This window comes from Platalea leucorodia (genome assembly GCF_965183815.1).
Source record: "Platalea leucorodia genome assembly, chromosome: 6".
Classification (NCBI taxonomy): Eukaryota; Metazoa; Chordata; class Aves; order Pelecaniformes; family Threskiornithidae; genus Platalea; species Platalea leucorodia.
Window position 1 is genome coordinate 56,040,348 of NC_138828.1, and position 16,378 is coordinate 56,056,725.

The following is a 16,378-nucleotide window of genomic DNA, read 5'->3' on the forward strand; positions in this document are numbered from 1 at the left end:
TGCAAATCTCTCCCAGGAGGTTGAGCTATTTTGTTTGTTTCCCGTTTGAGCTGGGCATGGAAAAAACGGCAAGTCAGCACATATTAGACCACTTCCAGTCCTGCCTAGGGGAGACATTCAGCTGTGAGCAGTAGGATTTCTCAGAGCAGTAAGGTTTAGTTAGAAGTTCCCCATTCCCATCTGGCCCAAAAGAGACACAGAATGATCTTTGATTTGAAAATATTCTTGATGGTCAATCTCGATTTCTTCTGAGTTCAGTTGCTTCATTTATGAAACTCATTTTGTCCACATGTAGCCACAAGTACACAGAAGATGATCTCAGCATTGAGAAAGATGCAGTCCTGGTCCTACTGCCTTGGTGATAAGGTTGGAGGGACTGAAGTTAGTAACTATTTTTAGACAAAGGAAAATTTTGTGGTGAAGCCCACATTAATATGTTCAGAGCTCCCGTGGCTTCCCAAAGTCATCGTGCAGCCAAAGGGTGTTGTGCTACTCCTTGGCCTGCCTTGTCCTCTTGGGGAACACAGCACTGGGGACTCATCTGGGAGGACCCGTCTCCACTGTTCAGTCACTGTCCTTCAATGGTGCAGCCCGAACAACAGCAAATGGGCAGTAATTTCATTTGCTATAGCACCAGGATAGCAGCCATCCTGTGAGTTGGATCAATAAAGGTAAGAAAAAGATTATGTTGAACTCTAATGAGACTGAAGAGACTTTTTTTCTTCCAAGCCTGAACATTTGGAGACAGATACATTTCTCCTCCTGGCTCTGCCTTTTTAGGCTGGTTTATTTCTCTGTTAAACTACCTCCTTGATGATGTCTCCTGCTCAGCCTCTAGCTGTTTTCTCAGAAGAAACATCTCATAAGGAGAGATGCTTATCCTGGAAAAATTACCAGAGAAAAAAATTGGGGGGAAAAAATGGGATTGGGAATATTGGAGAAAGTGTAAATGACTTTTTTTGGCACTCATGGCAGCATCTCCCTTGGTAGAAGAGGACAGAAGCATTTGGAGAAATGGAGCTCTTCTTTTTTACACGTACTGTCACCACTGTGTGCCATTTTGCGAAGGCCAAGGTCTCCATCATCATCCTACCCAAAGAGGCAGCAAGCACGATGCTACGTGCTGCTTTGTTCCTTTTTTTACTGTTCAGCTATCCCTGCCGCACATTGCAGTGGAAACACTGCTTTGTTTTCCAATTGCAAGGTTAGTTTGAACCCAAATACATTTCCATCACGCAGCTATCGTATGGGCCGATGAACATAACGAACCCTGGACACGGGGAAGGTACAGGATGTGGCTGTGCTAGCAGCGCCGGTGTGCAGGTGGCAAGCCCTCTCAGCAGAGCAGCCAAGGGTCAGGAAACATGTGGAGCTAAAGGGGCGGAAGAGAAAGTAGTGAGCCCGGACTCAGTTTTCCTGATGACATGCATATCCAAAAGGAAGGCTAGAGGCTGCAGAAAATGACTTTCGCTGACTGAACCAAGCGAGTGTGGTAAACCTCCCTACTTATCTGTGCTCTCCTGGCTGGCTGGGGCCGTGTTCAGTAGGTCAAATGGATTAAGGAAGTGAAGCAGAATGCAAAGTCCTTTAACAGCTTTTAATCAGGACCTGTCATTTTTTTTCCCCTACTAGATAGAAACCATATACCTATATTTTCCCACTTGCTTCTTTTAACAACTGGATAATGTTATTACATATCAGTAGGTGTGTTATTCCCTAGCATATTTTGACATCCATGCCTTGGATTTGCCTGAAATATTTCTGCACCAGTTCAATCAAAATATTTTCACAGGTTCACATGAAAAAAAAAAATCTAGTGACTGAAATGATGACAAGAGGATAGCAAATCTGAAGTTAAACTGTGTGAATAAAGGAAATGGCACTATAGATGAGTCAGAGGGAAAGGAATGAGGAGACAGGATTATTCAAGATAGTGAATGTTCATACATCTGTGGATGTTAGAGAGATTTGTTCTTCACTGACTCCAGTTGCTACATTTTCTGGGTTAAAAAAAAAACAAACAAACAAACTTCATTGTGATTTTTAAGAATTTAGAAATGGCAATTCTATGCTTAGATTCTCACTCTTTATAAAACAAATATTCCTGTATCTCTAAGTCATCTAAAATAAAATAAGTCTTGTTGGCAGGTATCAGTGACCCTGAGCTCAATGTCTTCCTTCCTTGAAGTGCTCAGTTACCTTTTTCTTGGCACATGACAGTCAGCAGATGTCAAAGAATAAGGAGGCAAGTGGTGCCAATGCTTCAGTGCTGGCATAGTATTTCCTGCAATAAAGGGTCTAATTTCAGGCTTATGGAGAATTCCTGCTGAGTCTCATCCTGTGTCATTTTATGGACAAAACTCCAAAACCAGATAATCTGAAGTCCATGAGAATCCTACAAGGTTTTCACCCTAAATGGTTGCTTGCACTACTCATTTCTGAGTGGCGATAGCTGTGGCTTCAGGAGAAAGTCCTTCCCACCAATATAAGCCTGGAGATTTGGCATCCCTGTCTACTTTTGCATCTGTGTAGCTTGCACCATGTATTTCTTGGACTCACAATTCCCTGTCTCACCTCTTCTCCATTGCCCAGCACTACTCTGCTAGTCTCAGCTGGAAATGCTACCGCTGAAGCATAACCTCTGCAGAGAAAGCAACACCCCAGAGGACAGCCTGGCAGCGCTCCACCACGTGGCCTCCTGTGTATCGGTTTTCCTGGTCTGTGATGTTTTGTATCCAGGGCTTGCCTGGAAAATGTGATCCTGAGGATGGAAAGGAACAGAGCTGGGCGCTCTCCCAGGCTGCTCCCTTTGCTGCAGGATGGGTCTCTAGGAAACCCTCCAGCCCCTCCCAAGGGTCTGGGCTTTCCTTAGACCTTCCTTGTCCTTGTTAGCCTCAAGCAGCTCCCTCTGAGTCTGGGCAGGAGGAAAGGAGTGTCAGTTCTTCCTCACTGCTTGCTATGAGTGTTACAGGGAAGGGTCACCTTTTTTATTCCCACAACTGAAAGGATGGGGATGGTAATGCATTTCTTGCAAGCACTGAACCAGCAATTCAGTGAAATGAAATAATTTTAAAATGCTTATCAGCTATGTTTACTGTGTAGTTAATAAATGCTGTACTAGTAGAATTCCAGAAATATTCCTGACCTCCCACAAAGTACAGATATATATGCATATACGTACATGTATAGGTATATATTATAGCCCCCATATATATGAGTGTACGGTTATTGTTTGTCTTTTTAGAATAATCTCAACACAGTGGTAAGGTTGCTATTATATACTATCCTAAAATCCTCCTGAATAACATGCAGGCTCTGAGCCCCTCACAAACTATTCACTGTCTGGCTCTAACTTCAGTCAGGCTCAAGCTGCTAGTAAATAGTCCTAATAGCAAAAAAATTGCATTTAAATAATGAAGAATGGTGCTCCACTGGGCTCCCTGTATTGCCTGCAGTTTCCAAAGGTCAGACTCCATGTCCTAATATTTCCTTTTGGCCTTAATGATGATTCTATGAATTTTGTGCATGGCTTCTTTGGGCGTCCCCCTCCAGAAAACAAAGTGGAATGTATTTTTTAACCTTTGGTTGATGACAACCTTTGGTGAGACAAACTCAGTGGGGAATACAGCCAGTGCCTGGTGACTTCCTTTTCCTTCCTGTTGATGCTTTTCTTCTGGGAGCCATACTGCCACACATCAGCTACTAAATGTTCAGAGGATTCATTTAGCTACAGCCACAGCAGAAAACAGGGGGAAGGTGGTATGATATTTGCTATGATGTTCCTGCTTGGATGAGCCGTGCGAGAAAATAGTCAGGCGTTAAAAAAAAAAGCGTAATCAATCAGTCAGCTTGTTCACAAAGGCAAAATGTGTAGAAAACAGAGTTTTGGGTTAGGGTTTCTGGTTTTGTAGTGAAGACTCTGGTTGCAAGAACTGAGGCAGTCCGCTTCTCCAGACTGCAGAAAGTTGATTTGAATCCTTGTAAATAGAGAAATTTGATCAGCAAATAAGCTGAAACATTCTCCCTGTTCCTTTTCAAACCTCATTCATTTGTGTCCTGGAAGGGGAGTCTGAACAGAAGCAGAACTTGCCACTAGTGGAGCAGTTCTTTTCTTTGGGACAAATGATGGCCAGTGTCTCATAAAAGTGGGTATGAAGTAAAACAAGGAAAAAGATTAACAGGCAAATAGACAATCAGTTGCGATGAACTTGTATACTTTGTAAGAAAAAGGCTTTTGGGACATGGGTGTTAAAAATCAACTTGTGTATTACAACTTTAAAGTGATGAATCACATTTCAGATATCAGCTGTGCAAATAAAAGTTGACTGTAACATACCTGAACCAAGGTCACTGCTGAGATAAAAATAGTTCTTTGGAGGCACTGTGAGAGCCAGGTGTGCTAGTACCCCAAAAAGTCTTTAGAAGAATGGTAGAGTGATGGAGATCCCTCCTGTGTCTGTAGCAGCCCTTGCTGTGCCCTTTTCTGGATTTCATGGTTCTTTATGTTCTTATGTCCCTACATTGTGAGGACCCTACATTTTGAGGACCCTATATTATGTCCCACAAGACTATTCAGTTACCATCCAGTTCTCCTGGCTGTGAAAATATTTGTGAAGAAAGTTAATTACCTGGAAGAAACCAGTTTGGATGTTTCCCCAAATGCTGTTTAAATGGACTGGCAAGCATTAGTTGAGAAAGAAGTCATACGCTATCGACACATGCGCTATAAACTGCTATTTGCACTGATTTGAGAAAGTTGTTTTACATCATTCCATACCATCGCTATAAAGTGCTGCTCATACTTTGGCAACTATTGACACATTTCAGAAGTCCCCATGAACTTGTGCTCTAAGGTCTCTCCCAGGGGTTCCTAGCTGGAACTAGGGCTGTGTGAATAATGGTCTGGAGGTTGGTGGGATTTTTTCAGTTTAGTTGCTGAACACAAAAAAATGACAATAAATCCACTCACTCAAAGGTACCTTCCAAAAAAAGAAGTAGAAGAGGTATCAGCTCAGACTGATCATATTAGTCCTCCCAGCTGAAAAGAAATGCTGAAAAGAAATACTGAAATGTCATTGTAGTCTAGATGAAACATTACTCTTGACCCAATGAAGAAGTGCTTCATTTTTGGGCTGTTTTATTAAAGAACAGGAAACCAGAAATTGTATTCCTATCAATCATGAATACATGGGACTTGAATAAACCTGATACCTACTTCTATTGTAAACCAGAATTAAACTTCATCCCTGACAGAGATCTCTCAGACCCGATCTTAGACACCTCAGCTGATGCCAGTCCCAGACTCCCCAGACAACCTTATTCAGTGCTTAACTGCCCTGAAAGTCAGAAAATGTTCCACATTATCTGAGATAAATCTCCTGTCCAGAAAATCAGCTATGAGGTGGCTATGAGGATAATTGATTGGGGACCTCCAGCCTTTCCCCACTGGAAGGCTGTTATCACACCTGTCTGTCTGATCTCTTCTTCTAGATTGAACAGCCTCAAATCTTTCAGCTTTTCCTTGTAGGTTGGGTTTTCACAATTTCTGACAGTGCTTTGCTCTCCTTTGTGTTGCCTCCAGTTTCAACTTCTAATCCTGTCCTATGAAGTGCTGGCAGTTTTCTCCAGTTGGTGTGACGTGTAAATTTTAGGCTGGTTTCCTAGGGAAATAGGACTTACCTAATCACGTTTTATGTCTCTCTGTTTATTTTTTCTGTCATCTACTTGACTGATAATTTTTTAACCCTTCTGCCAGTTTCAAGCAAACGTGACAATGGTCAAATATCTCTAAGATATTAAGCCCATATATATTTCATTTAAAAAGTAGTAGGATGCAGGAGAGACATCTCATTAGAGCCCTCACCAGTCAAAGGCTGCAACATGATAAAATCCTTGGCAGACACTGAGGCACCTCCATCGCAGAAAGGTGCTGCAAACAACCCAAAAACCTTCAGTTGGAGATTGTTCCTTATGCAATATGGGGGACACAAACCCCCTGGGAGCTGGGGTGCATTGCTTCTACTCCTAATCTTACAGGTCTTTTCCAACCCAAACAGTTCTATGATTCTATGCCTTGTTGTAAGAATACGTTGGATAGGCTGGCTCCTTGTCAGATACATTCATAATTTTTCTTTATTTCATAACAAACCAGTAACATATATTTTTGGCAGACTGTTTCCCAAGCAGTTAGACTTCCACCACTGTGGAAATTCACCTGTGGAAGGCCTGGCTTCAGGTCAGTAGAAAGCCTTAGGCACCACGCTATAGCGGATAGGCATTTCAGGTTTCCTGATGGCAGTGTTCCACATTGAACAAAATCCTTCAATATTTGCAGGTGCAAGGGCCAGAATCCAGGTCTGTCCTTCAGGACCCTCTTTGTGAGTAGTGTGATGTTTGCTCTCTTGTTCTGCTTCTCCTTCAGTGAATATTAAGGGAATTGGCATAAAAAAGCAGCTGTGTGGACAAAGCGATTAAGGATGCTGCTTTCCATTCCTGCAGCATGGAGTTGAGGGTACTCTTGTGAGATGCAAATCTCTTCATGGGACAGGGTGCAGTGAGAGCATGCTGCACCAGTGAGCTATTGAAAAAAAAGATTTTTGTCTTTCTCCAGCAGTTTTGTCAACCTAGGCTTTGAGACTTTTTTCACAGACTATCGACTTTGAGCCCCCCCCCAAAAAAAAGACAAAAACGGGGGAAAAAAAAAAGAGAAAAAAAATATTACGTGTAACTTAGTTCTGCGTAAGAATCTGTAGCTTGTCACTGTCACCAGTTGCCCATCCATTAGCCTGACTGACCACACGTCCAGGGGCCCAGACGCTGAATTACCCTCTGCTTCCTGCTCAGAAAGTGACGCTTCAGAGCTGCTTCCTGCTGCAAGCAGGAGAGAAATTTCCAGAGACTTCAGCCACATAAACAAGTAAAGGCATTTGCCTCCTCCCCACAAAGCCGTTGCCCTGCAAAGGGTTTGCGGGGGGAAAATGAACAGCTCCTTGAATGGAGGGTGCATAGGACCCAGTCGTCCTGGCACGACGTACATGTACAGAGTTTTAGGACATGATGGGGGCAAGCAAATAAACAGTGAAAGAAATTGAGTTTTTCAGAGGTGTGTCCCTAAAATTCCACGTGCCTCCAACCATAATTAGGTGCCTAGGAGTGCAGAGATGTATCCAAGGCAAGTTAGACTAGTCTGGGCCTTGACAGCAAGGAACCTGCTCCTCCAGTTTTGTTACCATCAGCATCCAACCAAGCTAGAATAAAGCCGCTTTGGGGATGTCCACACATGCCGAACTCACACCTCCTGTTTATAGCTGGACATAGCCAAATACAAGTGACATGTTCACAGATTCCAGCAAAGGTCTCAACATTTTTGGCATACTCTGAAAACAGGGTCATTCAAATTTCTACCTTTAGGCAACTCTGTCTGAAAATAAGTGGGTTTATGCTTTCTCATTCCTAGTTCCATAGCTTTTCTCACCTGGGACAGTTACTATTTCATTTCTAGCTGACACAGTAGATTTTGTCCTTTGCAATGCCACTTGCACACATTTTTTGGGGCCTACGCATGGAGTATGTGTCATGCTAAATGTATTTCTGCTTTTGCATGTGGTTTATGAAAAGTGATGGCATTCAATATTAAATGGATGCCTTCTCATTTTCTTCTTGTAGTGGCATCTTGAACATGCTTCCACGTCTGCCTTAGCAAGGTATATCAGTGTACTAGCGAAGCATGCCTGATGAAAGCCACACTAAGGCCATACTGCCTGGCTCCAGTGGTTGTTGCAAGGGTGCAGGTTGTTGCAACAGGGCAACCTGCAGTGTAGACAGAGCTGATGGTATCTTCCATGCTAGGTTGATTGCATATTAATACAACTGTGTACAAACAGCGTTAAACCAACTCCTTCAAGCCAATCTCTTAGTTTCTTAGCTTCCCCTGAGAGCTCTCAGGGCTGCTACCCACAGCCACAACCTGCCTCCACCCTTGCATTAGACGCTGAGGCACTTGCAGCCCCAGATGTGGCACGCAGGTGTGACCGCTTGCGAGTCCGGCCGCTGGCTGCTGCATCCCAGATGTGTTCTACAGGGCATGCTGAGCATTTGCAAACTTACTGAGCTACGTGAGCAAGGAAGCACATAATCAGTGTTCCCAGTGCCTGCCCTTATCTCCCCACAAGTTGTTATTTGAATAATTAAGCAAACAAAAGGCGGCTCCTTTGTCTGCTCCTGTGGCCACAGTTGCTCTGGCCAGGCTTCTCGGCTGGGCTGTCCGGGAGGCACTGATGGAGCCGGCGAGCCCAGGGGAGTCGTGACAGGTTGGGGAGGAGAGGGGAGGGGGGTTGTCCGGTTCCTCTGCTGCTTCTTTGTGTCTTGTTTTTAATGAGCCTTTGAGTGACCGGAGGAGCAGATGCATAAACAAAAGCTTGTTGGCCCTGTTTGGCCAAGGCGGGACTTTGTGTCCCCTCACATCACACAGACCGTTCCCAGGGACCATCCACGGACACCGAGTATCCCCTGCACAGGGGCTATGACAGAAGGAAGATGCAGGGAAGGAGGAAAAAACCCCAGGGGCTGGAAGCACACTGATTTCAGGACAGGAGCTGCTCTCTGAGGGGCTCTGGGAACGCTGTGTGAGCAGGGAATTGATATGATGAAACATGGAGTGATGCACGTGGTCTGATCGCATCCCATCTGTCAGCTACCTGCAAATCTCCAGGTCTGGTCCCACGCTGGGCTGAGATCTGCTCAGTGTGGCAGCAGGGCTGAACATTCATGCAGCTCCTTCCAGCCCCCTCTTTCTTTACTGGTATTGTCTGGCCAAGACAGGGGAAGACTTTTCTGAACTAAGCCAGATTTTAAATGTATTGATAGGATTGCCTGTCATTTAAAGCAAGTGAGGGTGCTGAGACAGAGAGTGGGATAGCCTTAGAAGCCATTTCATGTTATTTTCAGGATCCTGGGAAGTTTCCCAGATTGAAACTGTCTCTAAGGAGGGAGGAAATCCCACCCTCTACTCACTCACTACTGTGAATATATTTGGCTTCTCTCACTAGCTCCTTGTGGTTCAGCACTGATAGTCTCTGCTGTAAGCTGGGCTGTGTTAGATACTGTACAAGTCTGAAGAGTGGCACAAAGGCTGTGCAGAGATTATAGCCTAAAAGGCTGGATAAGAAAGCTTCCATCACTTGAATCATTGGGGTTTTCATTTTGTAACCAGACATCTGTTGTCCCATAGCTATCACCGTAACAGTGTATTTAGATGAATACATTGCTTGGACTTTAGGTGACTGTCTTTCTTATGTGCTCAGGCTGATTTTTCTCTCAGAGGTTCCCCATGGCATCTTCCAGTGGCAACCCTCTTGAGAAAGCCCCATCAAAGCTCAAAATAGAAAAATCAGTGTAGCAAAGCACATACGATACCATACACCTTGTGTCGGTAAAGTCACTTCACATCTTTTCTAGCTCTCACTTTCCCCAGGCACTCACCATTTCCAGTGGTTCTTGGCTATAGTTTTTACTTGGTCTTACTAGAGGATTAGTCCCACAAACTCCATGTAGATAAGTAATTTGATTCACATGAAAAGCCCTGCATCTGTAGAATGACTCTCCAGAGCAAAGTTATTCTTGTGCTTAAATATTTACGGGGCTGGGGCCCCATTCAAGTACCTGGAGGGTAAAGAATTTATCTTCTAGTTTGCTCATTGGTATCACAAATGTCCCTGGCACTATAGGAATGGCAATTCATACAGTGAAGCAGCAGTTCCTGCAGCATTATTCTAGTTAACAAGATTATACTGACAGCCAGGCAAAGTACTGAAGGATTGTGTCCCATTTAGGAAGCACGGTATAAAACTGAGATCTCAATGGGATCACTCAGGGAGATAAAAACACTTTGTGCTTTTGAAATGTGCACTTCCCTGTGGATGCCCAACATTCACAACATGCAAGCTCCTCACTGCCAGCTGCTCAGTTCAGTGTGTGCACTGGCCAGCCAGGAGGTTTGTGTGTTTGAGGGGTCAGCCCCCCTCCTTTCCTACCCTTCCTCAGCACACCGCAGGGGAGAAGGAGGCAGGGGATATGGCAAACACCAAAGGGCCTGGGGAAGGCTAGCATTGATCTGTCTTTGCTTAGATATGCTTAGGGCAAACAGTGGGTATTTGTTCCCATAAAGCTCAGGCACCAAAATAATTTTCAACAATGAAACCAACCTTCCCCTTCCAAACCACTGACTTAATAGCAATGACTGTGCATGAAAACAGAGCTTAAACGAAATTGCAGGAAGCTCTAGTTGCACATCATCTGACTAAATTTCATAAAAGCCACTTGTTAAAATCAATATAGTGGCATGTTTTCTACAGATCGCATTTTTGGAAGCTCAGGTGGGAGTGCAAAAAGCACTAAAGTGAGCTACCAGTGATTCTACTGTATTCTATGGATCCTATAATACTTTCATGTGAACATTTTTCAACTTACCCTTATAATTTACTTTGCTTTGTTGACTAGCTAAACTGCTTTGGAGGCAAAGAGTTCTTGCAGGTCATCCATCCCCTATCAAAATGTTGCACTTTGTAGTCAAACCCAACAAAACCAGCACCACCACAAATAAAGTTATCCAAACTGGCTCTTTAGCAGTCGGTACCCTTGGTTCTTGCTAGGTTTTTAGCACTACCACATAACCCTATGTGCAGCCTAGTCTCAGCAAGGGTCAGTTGTTTAGTAATCACTGCCAGAGTTCCCAAAATCACAGAAATACCAATGACCTGACCTGCAGTATGATGGAGGTGGGGATATTAATGAGGGCTACCAATTTTCTGGTTTAAGAACTCATAAGAATAGCAAGAACACATTTTATTTGCACGATGTCGACTTGCTGCCTCTTGAACCACATGAGTCGTCTTTGACTTTTCATGGGTTTTATTGGATCTCTGGGAAAAATCAGTATAGACATTTGGCTTCTCCCACTCCCTGTATCTTTCTGTGAGCAACAGGGGTGTAATTTCGAAGGAAATTACACTCATCCCCCAGTACAGTAAAACAGCTGGAATTGCATAGCATGCAAAATAAAGTCACTGCTTCATTAACTTAGTCATTTGTGGATAAGATCACACGCAGATTTGCAGGAAAGAGAAAAATGTAGCATGTAAAAGTACATGTATGTATACGCATGCATAGCTATGTACATAGCTGTGTGTTTCTATCGACCTGATTATCTCCCTATTTATCTATGTATCTGTCTACACAGATGTATTTATTTCCCCCAGAGGCTTTATGGTCATGTGTATGGATAAAACCATTAATAACCACGTGTTTATTTTCCCCGAAGGACTATCATCTCATTAACTTCTCTTTCAACAGTCACAGGTTAATAATTTTTATTAAAAGGTACATTATTAGCTGGGGGTTCATTTTCGGAAAAAAATCTAACCTTTGGTGTGAGAGGGGAACGGTTACTGCCACCGGGTAGCATCCCGCAGAGAGCGGGGGTGGGAAGGGTGGCTCTCGCAGGCGGCCGCTGGATCCCGTTAGAGGCGATGGGGCCGGTTAGGCTGGTGGGTACATGCTACGTGATTCAGGGGCTCCCACGTTGCGAACTCGGCACTGATACCGCCAGGCCCTTCAAGCCCGGCTGGATGAAGTCGCAGCCAGCAGGAAGGCGGCTGCGCCTCACTGTCTGTGCCCCGTAGGGTCGGTCCTTGGGGTCATTTCTGTTGAGGGGATGTTAAGAAACCCCAAACATGCGCAACGCAGAGCCTGGCGACGTTGAATTTCAGTGCTGGCGGCCACCCACCCCGGGGCCCTCCTGCCGCTGGCAGGGAGGCGGCCTCCCGCTCCGAGCCCCGCACCCCCGCCGGGACCCGCCGCGGGGCCCTGGGGCGGGGCCGCGGGGGCGGGGCCGCGGCGGGGTGGGCGGGGCTGCGGCGACAAGCCCCGCCCCCGGGCACAAGAGGGGCGGTGCTGCTCGCCGGGGTCCCGCATCCCCGCCGTGCGGTGCGGCGCGGCGCGGCTCGGCGCGGCTCGGCTCGGCTCGGCTCGGCTCGGCTCGGCTCGGCGCGGCTCGGCTCGGCTCGGCCCGGCCCGGCGCGGTTCGGCTGCCGCCCCGACGGCGCCGTCGGGCAACGGGTTCGCTTCGCGCCCCGCAGCGGCCGGCGGCCGCGGGATGGAGCTCGGTGCGGCGCGGCTGCTGGCGGTCCTGCTGTGCCTGGCTCCCGGTAAGCCCTCGGGGAGCCCCGCGTCCCCCGGGTCCGGCCTGTCGGGGAGCCGCCGGGGTCAGGCAGCCCCACGGGGCCCCGAGGAGAGGGGGCGCGGGGATGATCGGCGCGGGTGCGGGTTTCCCGTGGGGCTGTCAGGGCTGGTCGAGTGGGTGAGGCAGTGAGAGCCCCGGGGTGGGACGGGGCGCCCAGCGCTGTGGGCTTGCTGTCCTCTCCTGTCCTGTCCTGTCCTCTCCCGTCCTCTCCTCTCCTGTCCTCCTGCCCTCTCCTGTCTGGCCGGCCGGTGCTGGCCCGTCGGAGAGGGCTGCCTGCCATGGCACAGTGTCCTGCTCGCTTGGCTCCAGCACCAGCCGTCGTTTCCGAGAGCAAAATGTCCCTGGAGCCAAATGCGGGAAACCCGTCATCAGCGAAGAACCTGCTCGGGATGCCAGTGATTAAAGCGCGGGGAAATACTAGGGAAATAGGGAAGGTCCCGGTCTGGCCTCACTTTCTTGTTGCCCGTCGTAGCTGGCCAAGCTGTCGTGGTCGGGGCTGCTGGCTCGCCCCGGTGAGGCGGGATTCCTGACGGTGCTGGGAGCAGCCAGGGCGGACTGAAAATCTCTCCCTGTGGTCCTTGCAGATGTTACACAAGCTGGGCTGTTGCCTCAGAGCGAGCACTGGCACCCAGATCGCAGCCTTCACAAGCACGGGTGGCTCGGGGTGGGCGCAATGCAACCCCTCGTGTGAATAATGTCTGGTAGAAATAGATTTTTGCCTAACTGTCTAGGAGGAAAGAGATTACCCTAGAAAATCATGGGATAAAATAAATTCATGTGATCTTGAATTTGTGACAAATGGTGTAAAATAGTTTCTTCACATAATTTGTTGATCAGTAGTCTCGAAGAACATAAGTATATTCGATTTATTATAAGAAAATTTGGTAATCCCTTTCCCCAGGGAGTGAGATCATCAGATGAAGGTTCACTTCATTTCAATGTTCCACATCCTCTTGTTAGACCTTGAAGTTGGCAATGCAAGAAAACAGGAACTCCACCCTGGCTGGCTGAATTGTAGTGCTCTGCAGCTAGCTCCTGACCATCTGCCTTTGCTTCCTGTTATGACAGAGTTTTTGAACTTTCTGGGATGTGTGAAAAGTCATTACTTACCCTTCTCTGCTAAGTAGGTGATGTGAAAGTGTCCGCTTAAAACATACCACATGTTGCTATATATGAGGCTTTTCTGACTGAGTAGCATTTACTTTGTTTGTTGCATTGATTTGAGGGTTTTTATACATTTTTTTGCAGGTTTATTTATTTCTCTGGATCAGCCAACCCTTAGCATCCAAAAAGATGTCCTCACAATAACCGCAAATAACACTCTAAATATTACTTGCAGGTAAGGGCAAATCTGTCCAGCATGATTTTGGTGGAGATAATTTATGTAGTGAGTTTTTGTACAGAACCGCAGGTGATTCGGTCTCTCTCCCATCATCGCTCCTGTTTCTCCCCGGTCCCTTTGTGCCCCTGGCCTCACTTTTCCCTGGCAGACTGTAGAAATGATTGATCTTAAAGGGTTGCAGAAGGGAGAGGTGGGGAGCACAGGGTGTCTGGGAGGAGGAGGCGTCAGCCAGGTCCTCGTGGAGCCAGCTGGTGAGCCAGACTCTCCCTTTTGGGTGCTGTGTCACTTAGATTCAGCAGAATGTAAATCTCAGGTAGCTTCCTTATAGGTATTAACAATACGTCGATTTACGTGAATTTATCCTATGTAACTTAATGCTCCATGTGACGGGATGAAGCCTGTTCCTCTCCAAAGCTGTAGAGACTAGTGGGGCTGAGGTTCACCACCTTGGATCAGTACTGGTGCTCATCGCATGCTGACGCTCCTCTAACCTTTGCTTTCCCAGCGGTCAGAGACCACTGGAGTGGTCCTGGCCAAGCAACCAGAGCAGTGCTGAGAAGCGTATCTCTGTGACGGACTGCAGTGATGGCCCCTACTGCAAGACACTTACTCTCCTCAAAGTCATCGGCAATGACACAGGGGACTACAGGTGCCTTTACAGGGACAACCAGGCAGCTACAACCATTTATGTCTATGTTCAAGGTACGTGCTTACACAGTTTTTAAGTGGCTCTTCCCCTAGCCTCAAGAGAAAAAAGGAATATCAAGTATCTCAAAACGGTTTTGACATTAAAATTTCTTAATCTTAGAACGTTTGATACTGTGAAACTGTTATTTTTCTTGTTTTCATGTTGAGTAATTACATACCAGTATGCTAGTTGCCATCAATAGAAAAGCCTTTGTACCTGTAATTTTGAACTGACCTGTTGTATGCAGTACTTGGTCTGCTCTTTTCCTCCACCCAGAACTTAGCATACATATCTCCACTGCGCTCTGAGCCTGTCCTTATGAATGAAGAGCTGTTACTGACCTCAGCAGGAGTTTCATATGAGGGAGGATTACAGAGATTGTATATAAAATATATATATAAATATATATATATAACAACAGATCCGATCCCTTTTACAATTTGTACTATCTGATACCATTCAAAAAAAAAACCCCAAAACCCAAAACATAAACTTCCATATATTTGCTGACCGTAATGGCAAAATTTGTTTAGGCTTTCAGAGCTAAGTTTTCAAACTCAGGCGGTCGGTTGTATTGGTAGGAATGCATCTGAGCGTCGCAGACACTGCAAAGCCTCCCGTTACACACTCAGCTTAAGTAGGCGCATTCACTGAGGCATCTGCCTTTTTGCACTGATGGCTTGATATCCATTTTCTCGTGCGCCCGGCTTCCTTTTTATTGTTAACTTATAGTTACCGTTTTGAAAAATGGAATGTTATTATATACACGGGTTAGCTTGTTTTATAAGATCACAAACTTACATTTTTTTTCATCTGACTTTGAAAAGGGTGCTGCCATTGGGGGAGCCAATATAGCATGTCACTACTTTTAACTGGTATTTCCTGTAATACTTAGGCAAGGAAAGTCGCACTAGGGTAAATCGGATTTTAGTCGGCACAAAGACTGTGGTGGCAGGAAGCTATTCTCCAAAGTGCATGCTGCTGCTGATAGCTGTTTTGAGAATAATGATATGGTAAAGCTAGGGAGAGGGTCTGTAAAAATATGTCCCCCCTATTTAGTCTCATCGTTTAAGTGTTTTACCACGTAGAAAAGAATAAAAATTATTTGAGAAGAAATAGACAGGGAAAGAACAGAATTGGAAAAGTTTCCTCCGTAATCACGTGACAAATAATATCCATTTACCAATTGAATATTCTTCTAGATTACAGATCTCCATTTGTGACTTCAGTTAGTGATCAGCTTGGCATTATATACATCACTAAGAACAAAACTGTGGTAGTGCCGTGCCTTGGAACCATATCAAATCTCAATGTATCTCTACATGCGGTAAGGAAAAAAAACCGTTATTATTATAAGAGTTAGTTGAAATCACTGTGACATAAATACATTGCCTGAAGTATAAATATGTTTCCTAAAAACTTCTTTCTATCCTTGGGAATTTTACAGCCTATGATTACAAGGTGAGTGCTGTAACTGTACGTGTCCATGATCCTGCACTCTCAAAGTGCGGAGTGATGGCCTATGAAAGGGAGATTGCCTGAACTAGGATGTTAAAACTGGGACCCTGTGGTTATGGAAATGCTGGACTTGAAAATTCAGGGTTTTTTGATTTTTGAAATCTAACTATGTATTTTATCGATATTTCAAACAGAAATATCCAGAAAAGATATTTGTTCCTGATGGTAAATCAATTTCATGGAATAATAAAAAAGGCTTCACTATACCCAGTCATTTAATCAACTATGCGGCCATGGTCTTCTGTGAAGCTAAAATAGATGATGAAAGCTATCAGTCTGTGATCTACATAGTCGCAGTTGTAGGTAAGCCAAAGGTTTTTTTTCCTCTATAGCCAATGTTATTTCGCTCACTACAACATACTGAACCAATTACATTTGGTTGGACTCTAGGTTATTCAATACTGACAGTGCAGCTAATGCAAAATGGATGTTGTGATATATATTACTTTTCTTTTAAATGCAATGTATTGTGTTCTTTCTGGTTGATCATTGAGATAAGTGCTTCTATTTTTAGTGTTACATAGATGCCAGGGATTTTAATTTTTTTTCCTGACAATGCAAGCCTTTTTCATAAAATCACTCTATTCTGTAC

The 16,378-nt window shown here is 45.2% G+C and overlaps 1 protein-coding gene across 1 annotated transcript in view; it reads left to right on the forward strand.

Moving 5' to 3' along the window:
- The first annotated feature begins 12,014 nt into the window (after positions 1-12,014).
- KDR (kinase insert domain receptor) overlaps positions 12,015-16,378 on the forward strand; it is a 32,171-nt gene continuing 27,807 nt past the window's right edge. Inside the window, exons 1-5 of the mRNA XM_082315218.1 lie at positions 12,015-12,203; positions 13,487-13,577; positions 14,086-14,282; positions 15,471-15,595; positions 15,921-16,089. Coding sequence (XP_082171344.1) covers positions 12,152-12,203; positions 13,487-13,577; positions 14,086-14,282; positions 15,471-15,595; positions 15,921-16,089 — 634 coding nt within the window. The 5' untranslated portion in view covers positions 12,015-12,151. The remainder of the gene's footprint in view (positions 12,204-13,486; positions 13,578-14,085; positions 14,283-15,470; positions 15,596-15,920; positions 16,090-16,378) is intronic.